The sequence below is a fragment of the Stegastes partitus genome, unplaced genomic scaffold (genome assembly GCF_000690725.1).
Source record: "Stegastes partitus isolate 25-593 unplaced genomic scaffold, Stegastes_partitus-1.0.2 Scaffold1471, whole genome shotgun sequence".
Lineage (NCBI taxonomy): Eukaryota > Metazoa > Chordata > Actinopteri > Pomacentridae > Stegastes > Stegastes partitus.
In genome coordinates this window covers 59,147-72,488 of record NW_007579202.1, presented here as the reverse complement: position 1 = coordinate 72,488, position 13,342 = coordinate 59,147, and the positions used below count along the sequence as shown (strand labels likewise).

At 41.4% G+C, this 13,342-nt stretch overlaps 1 protein-coding gene across 1 annotated transcript; it reads right to left on the bottom strand.

Annotated features, from left to right (window-relative positions):
* Window positions 1-3,627: 3,627 nt before the first annotated feature.
* On the bottom strand, window positions 3,628-4,512 carry olig3 (oligodendrocyte transcription factor 3). Its single transcript, XM_008299837.1, has one exon. The coding sequence runs from the start codon at window positions 4,510-4,512 to the stop codon at window positions 3,628-3,630; it is 885 nt and encodes a 294-aa protein (XP_008298059.1).
* Between the last annotated feature and the right edge of the window lie 8,830 nt (window positions 4,513-13,342).

Sequence of the window (13,342 nt, the reverse complement as noted above, 5' to 3'; positions counted from 1 at the left end):
TTCATGCGCTTCCACACGGGCCGATCGCAGCAGCAGCAGCAGTTTACGATGTTTACACCAACTCTCGACTTTAAAATGTTCTTTAAGCACACCAGCATATCCGACTGCAAACCCTCGTACGTGCAGCTCTGTGAAACTAATGTCTACGATGGAGCTAGCGAGCAGCTGTGGGTGTCCGTTAATTAAAACAACTTTGCAGATTTCAGATGTGTTTTGGAAAAGGCAGGCTGGTCACAGGGCCACCGAGTGAGGCTGACAGTATTTGTTGCCTTGTTAGCATCCGTGTCCAAGAGTGAGGGGGGGAGAAAAAAAAAGGGCCTTTTAGTGAGAGGCTGAACAAAAGCAGAGCTGCTCTAAGTGATAAACCTCGAGTGGCTCGCAGTAACAGGTGTGTGCTCTGTAAAGGACCGGCCGTTTGTCAGGCCTCGTGAAAAGACGAGCTGATGGCCACAAGTCCATTTAGTCACCACTGACCGGCCTGCTGACACTTCCTTTATGGTCGTCTTTGCAATCATCGCCGCCATTTTGCATATTTTGCACTTCAACATACATGCTGCTTTATATATTTTATGCATGTCTCATCTATTCTTTTGTTCACACGTACTTCTATGTTTCTTTTCAAGTGGAAAGAAAAGGACCAGATAATATCACTTTAATTGCCTTTGATACAATAAAAAGTTACGAATCAACAAAACATTTCTGCACCTAAATTTTCTTTTTCCTGTTTACTTATTTCAGTCTTTAATTTAACATAATCACTTTTTTTTTAAAATTTACTTGGTTTTATTCGTCGCGCTGCATCATTTCCATGTCCTCTCCAACTTTCTGTCCTTGCTGCCTTCATGAAAAAGAGGAATTTGAATCTCAGTGGGATTTAAGCAAAAAAAAAAAAGTACAAATAAAAGTCTGATTCTAATGAGGATAATTTTTGTGAACCCTGCCAAGAAGATAAGCCCCAACATTACGATAAACACCGACAGAAAACGTATAATTAACTAATTGCTGGCGAGAGTACAGTTACTTTTTCATTTACCTTTAAGATTCATTCGAATCATAGAAAGAAAAAAAAAACGTACATTTCAGAGTGCTGGCCGGAAGCAGTAAGAGCCTCCTGTCACCATATGATCCTCATATCAGACCAGGATTTAGACTCCTCCAAAATAAAAACTGGAAGCTCAGGGATTTACATTCACCTCTTTAACATGCAACTGCATGATTTGCATTTGTCTTGTGCATGCTATTTGCATGTGCGTGATCGCTCCGTGCGTTATTTCTGTGGCTTACTTACAAATGATCTGCCTCTCTGAATGTAACAGTGCTTGATAGCAGCAGCAGCAGCAGTTGTCTCTGCTTAATCAGCTCCTAATTAGCCAGAATTAAGAAGTATTTCTCGGCCCATTGAAGAGTCCATTTCCTTTGAAACCAGAGCATAATAAACCTTAAGTAATTACCCCAACTCATGACTATTAACTCGCAAACCGCCAGCTTCCCTTGACAACATCCTCCTCAGTGTTGTGTGGTTAAAAGGCCATTGCAGCTACCCAGCTATTTACATCCCATCTGGCAGCCTGCGAGGGACAGACAGGCTATACTCATTCCTAAAGACAAAAAAAAAAAAAAAAAGAGAGAAGTGTAAAATGAACTCTTTCACTCTTTCTCAACTTAGCCACAGAACTTGTGTTTTCTTCCCTCCAAATAAGTTACAAAAGGGCTTCTTCTCCTTTTCTTTTTCTGTCTTTCTTTATTTTTTTAATCCACACACTCATTTGCATGCAGCGAGGCCGAGGAGGGGGTCTGAATGTATAATCTTCTACATTTAGTAGCCTGTAATCCCGACGCCTCTCTGTGATGTGATTTTCTCCTCTCGGTCCCCCATGAACAATTAACTTGTAATCTCCACAAACATACATTCTGTCGCTGCGGAGATGAGACGGAGGAACACCCAAGGGACCCGGCGGACAAACTGCTCTGCGCTCCCCGGAGGCGGTTCACTTTCGAGCTGCTGCAGGGATCAGTTCAGCTGGGCTCCATTAGGCTGCAGCCCAGTCCCTCATTTCAGCCTCATTTTCATCCCTGTGTTTTTTTTCCTTAACAAAAACATTTGCGTCTGCTGCTCGGAAATGTTAAAATAAATACGGCAAAATGATGTTATTGTGCAACATGAGGCGTGTGGGCACAGAAAGAAGAGAAGAAGATGATAAAATAGTTTGAAAATTGGTTTGAAATTGTGGTGAAGTGGCTTGTGGTTGCAGAAAATTGACCCATTTATTGTTTTTGGTTAATTTTAGGGCTGTTGCAAAATCCTCAAAATGTTGCTATAATTAGGCCTCATTTCCAGGAATTCCAGTTTCTATAAAATAATTTATAGGAAGCAGGAAACACTCTTAATTATCTATTGTTTATTTACATTCACTCACTTGTTGGTTTCCTTTTAAATACTTTGTATAAAATCAACATATTTGACCAACTTTCTGCTTAAAATCTGCTTTTGATTTTAGTTTAGTTCAAAAATGCAAATAAGAGATCATTTAAAAAAATAAAGGAGTGTCAAAGTAAATACATGTTGGTGTTTTTGACTGAGGCCTTGTTGCAGTTTAATGCACTGCACAGAAAAAATATAATATAAAACTAGATTTAAATGATAAAATGTGTGAGAATTTATTATGATTTAGGTAAAATAAAGGAAGAGATTTAAGGGGGTGGAGGATTGCCTTTTATTTGAAAATGAATCAGCAGCACACACTGAAATTATGGAATTAAAAAGACAACTAATGATGCTTATTTAAACTTGAATTGAGCTGCTTTAACAAAAAGATAGTTTTTTTTATTATGTAGAGTTTCAAGTATTTGGGAAAAAAAAGAAGAAGAAGAAGACAATGAATATGATTCATAATTCCAGTTTTATTGAAATTTCATCCAGGGACTCTGGGCGATAATAAATATTTCATCAGTCATCAACAATGTACAAAAATAAAGACACGGGGTCTCTGGGCATAACAAATTCAGTTCAGCAAAAACAATCACATGCTGTGATAATTACACCATCATGCAAACAAAAAAAAAAAGGAGAGACAAACATATTTAATAAAACAAAACAAAAATTAAAAAAACAGAAATGAGATCACATGTGAGCCACACAATTCAAATAAATCTAAAAACTTAGATTTAGAAACAAATGTCCACGGTGGCAAAATCGTTTTAGCCAAACACATAAATGTCATTATTTTCATATAGAACTCAAGTTTAAGATCCTTGGTACAAGGCACAGAGAGCATTCTTCGTTTTCACAAAATGACGCCTGATAAAAAATAAACAAAGCAAAGGGAGTTCAAATGTTCATGCAGCCTCCTTCACCTCTTATTGACGGAAATTCAGTGAAACACAGGAGGAACATGGCATCTTGTTGCATAACGCAACTTTTTTTCTTTTTACCTTCAACTGGCAAAATCATCAGTCTTTATATAAGTCCTTGTTACAAGGAGGAAAATAACACGTGTTTTTTTTTTTTTCTCATACGCCAAACAAGAAAACAGACTAAACAACAACATGCACCAGTGAGGCCAAATTCACCCTCATGCCCTGAATTCTCTATTTACATCAGCTCTGAGTCTCTGCTGAGTGTCAGCATCATTTCATCCCGTCCTTCCCCTCCCCTGTGAGTCTCGTGAGGCCGGTGGAGGTGATGGGGATGTGCGGAGGAGGAGGCACCTGGCAGATGGTGCAGGGACACGGCAGCCCGGCCCAGTGCTGGAAGCCGGAGCCCAGCTGCAGGGCCGGGGGCGCGCCCGGGGAGCCCTTCATCAGGGAGTGCGGCGCTCTGATGGACGTGAGTCCCGGCAGCGCGCTCGACAGAGTGGAGGACGTGGAGGAGGACAGCGCGCTCCCGAGCAGAGGGTGCACCTGGTGTGCGGCGGCGGCGGCAGCGGCGGCGGCTGCAGCTGCGGGACCTCCGGAGTGTCCACCGGCGCCGGCGGCGTGCGCAACGGTGCCGCAGTGGAAAGCCGAGTGCTGCCCCCCGTAAATCTCCCCCACCAGCCGCTTCATCTCGTCCAAGGAGCTGGTGAGCATCAGGATGTAGTTCCTGGCGAGAAGCAGCGTGGCGATCTTGGACAACTTCCTCACCGAGGGCCCGTGCGCGTAGGGCATCACCTCCCGCAGGCCGTCCATGGCCAGGTTGAGGTCGTGCATGCGCTTCCTCTCCCGGCCGTTAATCTTGAGCCGGAGCTGGTACATTTCCTCCTCGGTGACCTGCTTCTTCAGTTTGTACTTGTTGCTGCTGCTGCTGCTGCTGCTACTGCTGCTGCTTCCTACTGACTTGGGGTCTCCAGAGCGCAGGTGCTCGGCGCCGGTCATCTTCTGACGCTGCTGCTCGCCGCTCTGCGTGGAGGAGGACACGGAGGAGCCGACGTGGTGGTGGTGGTGGTGATGGTGGTGCGGGTGGTGGTCTCGCAGAAACATGCCGTCCATGTCCGGGGAAGAGGCTCTGCTGCTCGGGCTGGAGTCTGAATTCATTTTATGGGTTTGCTTCCGAGGTTGTTGGGTAGGAGGTCGCTGCTGGCTTCCTCCTTCTCTCTCTCTCACTTTCACTCTCTCCACTCCCTCTCTCTCTCTCTCCTTTTACTCCCCCTGTCTCCCCCCTTTCTCTCTTTCTGGAGCCTTTTAGTCGCTCTGGTCACCTGATGTTGCCTGTAAACCCTCCTGTCCCGCGCCTCTGAGCCTTCTTATCACATCGGTGACCACTTTTGCGTCTGTGGCTGCCGACTTTCTCCCTGCGTGTGTCTCAGTAACTCTGCGGTGAGGAGGACACTGATAGTGGGTATTTATACATGCGGACAGACAAAAGCGGCTTTCCTATTCATAACGCCTAGTTAGGAGGATGACGTGCCCGTTAGAAAGGGGGCGGTGTGCTTTGACTGTCCCAGTGACCGCGGTGCGCAACCATTCACTGCCATTGTCAGGACGCTGTTGGGGGGCACAGCGCGCCTCTCCTCTCCTCTCGGATCACAAAGTTTGCTCTTCCTTGGACAAACTAGCCAGAACCCATTTTATTTTATTTTTTAAACTGCTGCGTAAACCCTAAATTCTCTGCTGGGCATCTTTGCGCACGGTTTAAATTTTACGCACAGAACCACAGCCAAAAAAAAATGTCATTTAAAAATGAATACCTGAATGCGTCACGAAGAGGAGAAATCTTGCTGTGCTTTCTTTAAAACTTTATCTTTTTTTTTTTTTTTGGCTCATTTGTCTGTCGGACATTTAGAACCAAAGTCTCAGCAGCGCTTCGGCCGCTTGGTTGCCGGAGGGAATGAGGAGGAATGGGAAGGGAAATTGCTTCTTTCCCATTCAGCGGCTCCTGCGGCCGCGGGGGTGCAGGGCCTCCGCTGGGACAGAGGTAACACTCCCGCTCCGACACTCGGCACTCTGCTGGCCATATGGCAGCATGTGGGCGTCAGGGTTTACCTCATGGCTGGACCTACACTAAACTTAGCACAGCTTCCATGTTAGTGGAGGAAAATCAGTTAATGTCATAATATTATTATTATAGTTGTAATCTTACTTTATTGTATACACATAGAAAAAGAACAACTTTCATTATTAATTCTGCACTTTAAAATTCACAAATGCAAACTATTATTCCCAAATAAAAACTAAATGACAATTAAACCAGTAACATTCCAGCAGCAACTCTTTAAAAACACACAAACACAATCTTAAAAAACACAAATTAATTACAAATCCACAAAACAAACTGTTAGAGAAACATTATTAAATATTAAAATCAACCTGCTGTTTCAAAATAATTAACCACTCTGTGCAAACTCACACGTTTTCACTTTTTATTTATGACTAAAGCCAGCAGACAGATCTTCAAAGGTGTTGCCGTGTTAAAATATTAGGAAGCAAAAGCACCAAATTGAGTCAGTATTGTCTATATTGAGCTGCTGAGAGCGCTCTCTCCACTCTGAAGAGTCTACTCCAGATCTGTTTTGTCGAGGTGGAGTGGAGGAACGGGCCACCAACAATAACATGTGGAAGTAACTGAAGCACTCTTCCTCTCTTGACCAGCACCACCTCCGCCATCTCTCCATCCATCCATCTGTCCGTCTACCCGTCCATCCGTCCGTCTGCACTCCCACCCACCCACCCAGCACTTCAAACCCGGATAATAAAGTCTCCAAACTCCACTCGGTGCTCGATCCTTCGCCAATGAGATCCCCCTGGTAGAACAGTAAAAATGTGTATTCACGGCCGCATTGTTGGCCCAGCAAAAGAGCCCTTCTCATAAAGGTGCTGCCAATGCAAAGAAAAGCGCTGGTCGGCTTTGCTCTCTCTTGGTGGCATTTGAAAGTGTAAAGCTTTGAATACCAATTGCTTGAACTGGACATATGTGAATCCGCTGTAAGCCTACTAATCCTGTCCCCAAGTGTTTCTTTGTGTGCGGGGCAGCCTCGCACACCCAAGAGAAAGTGTTCCTAATCCGGCCAATGTGGAGAAATGTGTGAATGAGAGGGACGGAGGAGGCGTCTGGGCATGTGTGTGTGTGTGTGTGTGTGTCAGGTATCAATTTGTGCTTCTCAAAGGATTTCTTTTTTTGCTTATGTATTTTGGTGTGTTTTTTTTTTTTTTTTGAGTGTGTGTGTCCATCCGAGGCCTCGAGCTCCACACCACCAGGACACTGGTCTAAATGGAGGCAGTTATTCACCGTTCCCCACACTACTGTCGCAGCAGGTCGCCCATAATGTGCTCTTTTCACTGCGTAAGCTCCTCGCTCTCCTTTTATTCCTCTGTTCGTATCCTTTTTTTTTTTTTTTTATCTCTCTCCTCCTCTCTCGCACTCTTTCTCGCTCCCTGCACTCCTTCTCTCCGGTTTCTGGCTCTGCTTGCTTCTTCTCTGTCGTTTTATCTTCCTCTCTTTAATAAGTGGCTCTCTGCCCTCTCACATCAGTTTTCTGGGCAGCAAAAGGACAGTTAGTGACACACACACACAAAAAATCCAAATTGGGTCAGTAATGTGTTGTTTGCTGAATCGAGTTCTTTTTCAATCTTTCTTTGTTACTCATTTGTGTGTCCTTGTCATTCCTGCATTATTTTGGGGAACTAACAGCACAATCTTTGACGGTTTTAAGGTAAAACTTGTTTGTCCAACACCAGTTCATGCATCCATGCGTTGAGCTAATAACCCTGCAGTGATATAAAAGATAGCACCAGGTCTGGGTCAAAGCAAATAATTATTATCGAGTAAAGTTGTTTGTGTGTCGAACGTTTTGTGCTAACACTGGGGAATCAAGGTGAGCATTTCATTTGTGGTGTGCCCTTTAACGATAAACTTTTAATCTTAACCTCAAGTGTTTAGAAAGTAGAAAAGTGATGCACAATATTCAGTTTTTTCCACCTCCTTTTGGCCAGTTGCTGAGCTGATACTGATTTCTGAACATATTATTAGGGTCAAAATAACAAAACTACTTGAATTTACATGTGAAACCTTCCATATGTATTTTTATGTAACATTTTTATCTTGTTTGCGAGTCGAGGCCTTTATTTTATTTTAAAGCGGCTATATGAACCGATACAAAAGATGTAACTGTTTAATGCTTCCTGTCAGTTCAGGCTGAGTAGTACAATTTAGATCAGTGGTTTCCAGCTTTCTGGGCTCGTATCTTGTCATCAGATGTCAAACCAGTGGCTAAATCTGGGTGAAGTTCTGGACAGTGACCCGTCTTTTGACAGTCAATCTACAGTAGTGCAACTGAGCCGCATTTCTTTTTTTTTTTCTTGTACTGATCTTGAGAAGGTCAAACATGCTCTCGTATCGCCACATCTTTATTATTATCACTGTCTGTATTCAGCCAGAAATATATGTCATTCCTTCAGCTAGTTCTAAACACTGCTGATTTAACTCATAGCAAGATCATAGCCTCTTTAGTTTTTGTAGATTTTTAGATTTTACTGATAAAGAAACATAAGTGTGGTTCCTGATTTTCATCTCAAGACCTAATCGGATCAGACTTTTCCTATCAAGGCCTCTCGGCTTAAACCTCACTGAGGATCTGAAGTTTGTAGAATCAGGAACGTGTTCATATAATTTCCTAAAATGGATCTTTTAAAATAAACCTTACATTTATTTTCTTGCTGTTGAAATGAATTCTATTTCTATCTGGTGTATTTTATTGTATTTCATTCACCTTGTTGTAATTTGATGGATCCCCTTTAATAATGATAGTTTTCAATCATTATCAGTTTTTTTTTTTACTTTGGTTCCATTCAAGACCAACATCAGGCACAAATTCAGCCGAAAAAAAAAAAAAGCAAAACCTAGAGCAACATCTGGAAAGATAAAAAGAATTTAGCAAATGGTTTCCTCTGTCTGAGTGTCCTGCAAATCATTCCACAGTCCTTCAGATTTATCTCGGGGACGTCCCAACCCTGAACCAGTGACTCACGCCGCATATTTCTTGTCAAGAGTTCTTGACAAAAAGGTTGCTGGGGAAATTTAATCTTCCTTTTATGGATTTATTGACACTGATGCTAATCAATCCTCTTGGTGTGAGAGTGTCATAACCAAAATAACCAGATGGGTCTAGAAGCTCCCATCACACCTTAAACCCCTCAGTTGGTTTGAGATGTGTTGACTCTGAAGGCACCGACAGTAGGTCAGTCTTTTATGTCAAGAATTTACAAAGAAGACTCTTTTGTGTCAAAGTCAAAGATATTTCAACAAAGTAATGTCAGTAACTTTAGGAGAGTACTTAGTAGGTGCACTTTTGGCTCCAATTACAGCATCGAGCCTGTGTGGATGAGTCTCAATCAGCCTTGCACATCTGGACACTACAATTTTCCACCATTCTTTTTTGCCAAATTGTTGGGTAGCACAGGAATCGTGAGTCTACAGCCCTTTTCAAGTCAAGCCAAAGTTCTCAGTTAGATTGGGATCTGGTCTCTGGTTGTTCTCCAGGATTTCCCTATGAGCATCTACCTTCACAAACCTTCCATGACCTGCTGCCAAGAAGTATCCTCACATCATGATGCTGCCACCACCATGCTTCACAGTGGGTTAGATTTCTTTGTGATGATATATCCACCAAACATAGTGTCTAGTCTAGTGATTTTGGTGTCTTTAGACCAAAGAGCTTTCCTTCAGTTGGCTTCAGAGTCTCCCACATGCCTTCTCTCTACACTAGTTGAGCCGTTTGTTCTTAAAAGTTATCAAAACTTTAGTTTTTCACAGAGTTGCTTGGAAAGTTCTTGTGTAGTAATTTCCAGGTGTATTGATTAAGCAGCGATTGGACTGTCCAGATACAAGTGTTTTTATAATCCAATCATTTGAGACACGTTCACTGCACTCAGATGATCTTCATTTCCCTAATTGTGTGACTTGAAGCACCGACTGACTGCACCTGTGCTGCTGTATGTGGTCAGTCACTGTAAAGAGGTGAACGCAATGCTTATGCAATTGCTTTTTAAAAATGTTTTATTTGTTTTTAACCTTTTGTACTGTCTTTTGTTGTAAATTCTTGTCAAAAAAAAGCCAAATTAAATTGACCATGATTCAATGTTGTAAAGCAATAACAGGGAAGAACCTACACGGAGGGTGAGTGCTCAGTATGTTCCTCTCTTTTGTACGGCTGCTTGCTTGTTAAACCACAATGTTCTCTGTTAACATGTGTTAAATGCAAGACAAAGTGTAGGATTCAGGGTTGTTTAACAGCACCAGATGGAGCAGTGATGATTGATGAAAGTAAAGTAATGAGGAATATAATTCCTTTTCATGATGAGTAATTAGTGGTGCATTGTAACTGCGTGCTAAGTAATTGATTACCGTTTTCAAGTGAATTGCCCAACGGCGTTCTTCAGCATCGCTGCTAACAATATGAAATGCAGGCTTCAGCACAGGGACTCAGCCTGCTGGTTGATGTCAGTCAAACCCAGACGGCCACACACCTCATCAGTCAGCTGAAGCAAAAAGGATAGTTTCTGATATTTCCCTAAAAAACCCCTTTTCTTCCTTTAATAAAAATAACTAGATTTGCCACTTTTACCAAGGAAGGAATTTAATACAAGATAGTACGTGTATTTATGTTTAGCCAACAAAGCTGATGCTGAAATAGCACAAAGTTGTAGCCATGACCGTAACCAGAGCATCAAATATGGATATTGCTGCAAAGAAGCTACAAATCCTAAAAATGGATGCTTCATGCGTACATTTATCCTGGCAGCACAGATGATCTATACCGTCAGCACAGATTCAAAATGGTCTGAAATATGGTCCCAACCTCCCGCTGTTCCTGAGTTGCGGCGTTAAATAACAGCAGGAAAACCAAATAAGTGTTTTGTGAGTTGTGACCTTTGACCTTTACCCACCAAAATCTAATCATAATAAAAAGTGACTGTTTGTGCCAGATTGAAAGAAATTCCAAATTCTGAATCCGCAAAAGCCTAAAAATAGTAACGATAAATACATTTAAAAAAAAAAAAAAAAAGTGGACTGAATGAATGAGTCTGACTTTAATCATGGAGAGTTTTAATTACAGAAACTCTCTAAACAGTTTAAGACAGGGATCTATAGAAAGAAGGCAGTATTTCCCTTATATATGTATCTTTAGGATTTGTTTATTAGATAATCCCTCCCACACTTTGCAAGGTGTTGTTGCTGGCCAGAGGAGCACATTCAGCAAGAGATTAAGAAACAGAAAAAGCTCTACTAAAAGCCACAGAATCTTCTTCTTCTTCTTCTTCTTCTTCAGTGATTTGTGGTTATTGTCCTAACTAACTTTTTAATTCAGAGAGTATTTATAGTATCATATAAGAGTGTATGATATATACTGTGTATAGTAAAATACTTTTAAATATATCTAATAAAATAAAGTACATATCTAATCGCTTAAGATTTTTTTCCCACAAGAGGCCTTTAAAGCTTGTTAAGGTTGAAATAAACCATAGGATGAAAATATGTCTCCAGAAACAGCCCGTCTCCTCCTGGTCTCTCCCTCCTGGGTGGGCCCGGCCACCACACCCCCTCTAATAGTCTCCGGGCAGTAAACGGTGAATGGAGGCGTCCCTCCAGCAGTTTGTGAAGACAGTGGTCGGCTGCCTTACTATCGGTGCGACACAAACTGCGCCCGTTGAATATGAAGGAGAGCAGCACTGAATGGGGAAACAATAGTGACTCAGAGGGAGACACGAGGTCAAGGTCACAGCTGAAGGTGTCAAGGTTGCTTTTAAAGAGTGAAACATTATTAAAAAATGGATCATTAATTGATGCGTTCACACCTGTTTGGATTGTTTGGTTAAAATGAGGAGCTGCTGAAGCACTTAGAAGCAATAAAAGTCATTTCATGTTTGTTAAATGGTTGAATGATCACAGTAACGCTCAAAAAAATGTTGACCTTCGTTCCTCCTTTGCTGCTGTCATAACATGAAACTAAACAGATGTCATTTTGGGACACTGACGCCGTCCTTCTTTGAGGAGACTCTTGACTTTGACTTCACTTTTTTTGGCTCATGATCCTCCTCAGACACAGTAACGCATAATTCGAACTCATCAGAGGGTGTTTTGTTTTGCGAACTGCTGCTTTGACATTCGGTCGACTCGTCTTTCAGGAAATAGGATGCACAGGAGATAAATATGAAGGAAGGCTGACATGAAGCAGACTGAGAAACAACACATCACAAGAGCTGGATAAAAAAAGTGTCTCTGACTTTGCCTTTACTTTGCTGCTCTGCATAAATCTTCCTCTGGATGGTGGATGAATGTTTTTCTGTATAATGGTTTTCTTTTGCAGGCATTTACTAACTATATCCTCAAAGATAATGACAAACAGAATGATGTACAGATGATGCACAATGAGTTTTTAGCTTTTAATAACCACTGAGAGGGCACCTGTGTCTATATGTTCTTATCAAATTAAAATATTGTTAAGAACTTTTAAATGACAGACATTCCTACATCCAGTTTTGGAGCTAAATTTAGATCGAGGTTCTGTTTCTTTCAGAGCCTTCCAGACCCTTTTAGACTGCAGTGTTCTGAACCGAATCCATGTGTAACTGTGGACGTATATTCCTTTCATTTGCCCATCAAAGACATCATCAAACCCCAGTTTGAGGTTTCACAAGAAGAGATTTCACAAAGTTTCAAGCATTCAAACGACAGATGGAAGACAGCAATGCTAGTTTTGTCAAAGTGAAGCCATGCAGCCACCGCCAAAAGTATTTCTGAGACTTATTACTTTAAATGACAGCTCGACATTTGAAAAGTAAAAGATGCGCTGCACCTCCCAGAAATGTTAGGGTAACTTTTAAAAGCCTTATTTTTCCTTCGTTCTTTGGCTAAATTCTGGGTAAAAGAGAATATCAATAAGATTTCTCATTCCTATTTTGTGAAAAGTAAACAAACCTTTAAATTATAGCAAGCCTTTAATTAAGAAGATGATCAAACGATTAAAATCTCGTTAATTACAGACCTCACAACCATCTCCGCCAACATGAATATTGAGGTCCTAATTAATATTTGTGGAGCTGTTTTGTTCTTGGAAGACACTGGCGTTAATTAGCCAAAAACAAGTCAAATTAACATTTCAGTAATGAAGAAACATACCTTCATGTTCTTATTTCTCTCTGTCTGAACACACTCTGATACAAATTTGGCATCTGAAAGCTTTCTGAAGCATGTTGATGGTGAGTTTTATGAAACAGAAGCAACGTTTTCTGTCGAGCATTTTTCATCCCGATGCACAACTGATCAAGGAAGGTGGCTATTTCTTGATCGCTGTGTTTGAGAGGAGGAATATTTATTTGTGTGAAAAGTGATCATTTAGTTTGAATCTTTGCTTTGCTGCTTATGAGTGCAAGAAAATACAGTAAAGATCTCTCTTCAACTTCACCCCAAAAGATGGAGAAGATGCTTTAAACATGTAGTAAAAGGGCCGGAGGTTAACCCTAACCAAGTAGTTTTATTACCCAAGCCTGCTCATACTTCTAACATGTAAAAATGTCTAGCAAGCTGTGATATTTTTCTAAACCTAACCGTGTAGCTTTTGTGTCGAAAAGCAGGTGAAAACCAAAACTAAGCAAAAAGAGGCAACACTTCATTGGTCTTTCGTCTATCACTGGATGTGAACTCTGGTATTCTGGGTAAAAGTCTGATCACCAGTTTATGCCTCGATCTGTCAAACTGGTCGCTTGTGCAATAACGGCACAGCTCATAAATTACACTTATTAGAAAATGAAATTTTACAGAGAGGTGGAAAGTGTAAAGCCATCATAGAGCTTCAGCAGTTACATTAACTATTGGAAAGAACACAGTTATCCTTTAAACCTAGTAAAGGAAAACAAAGTGAGTGAAAAC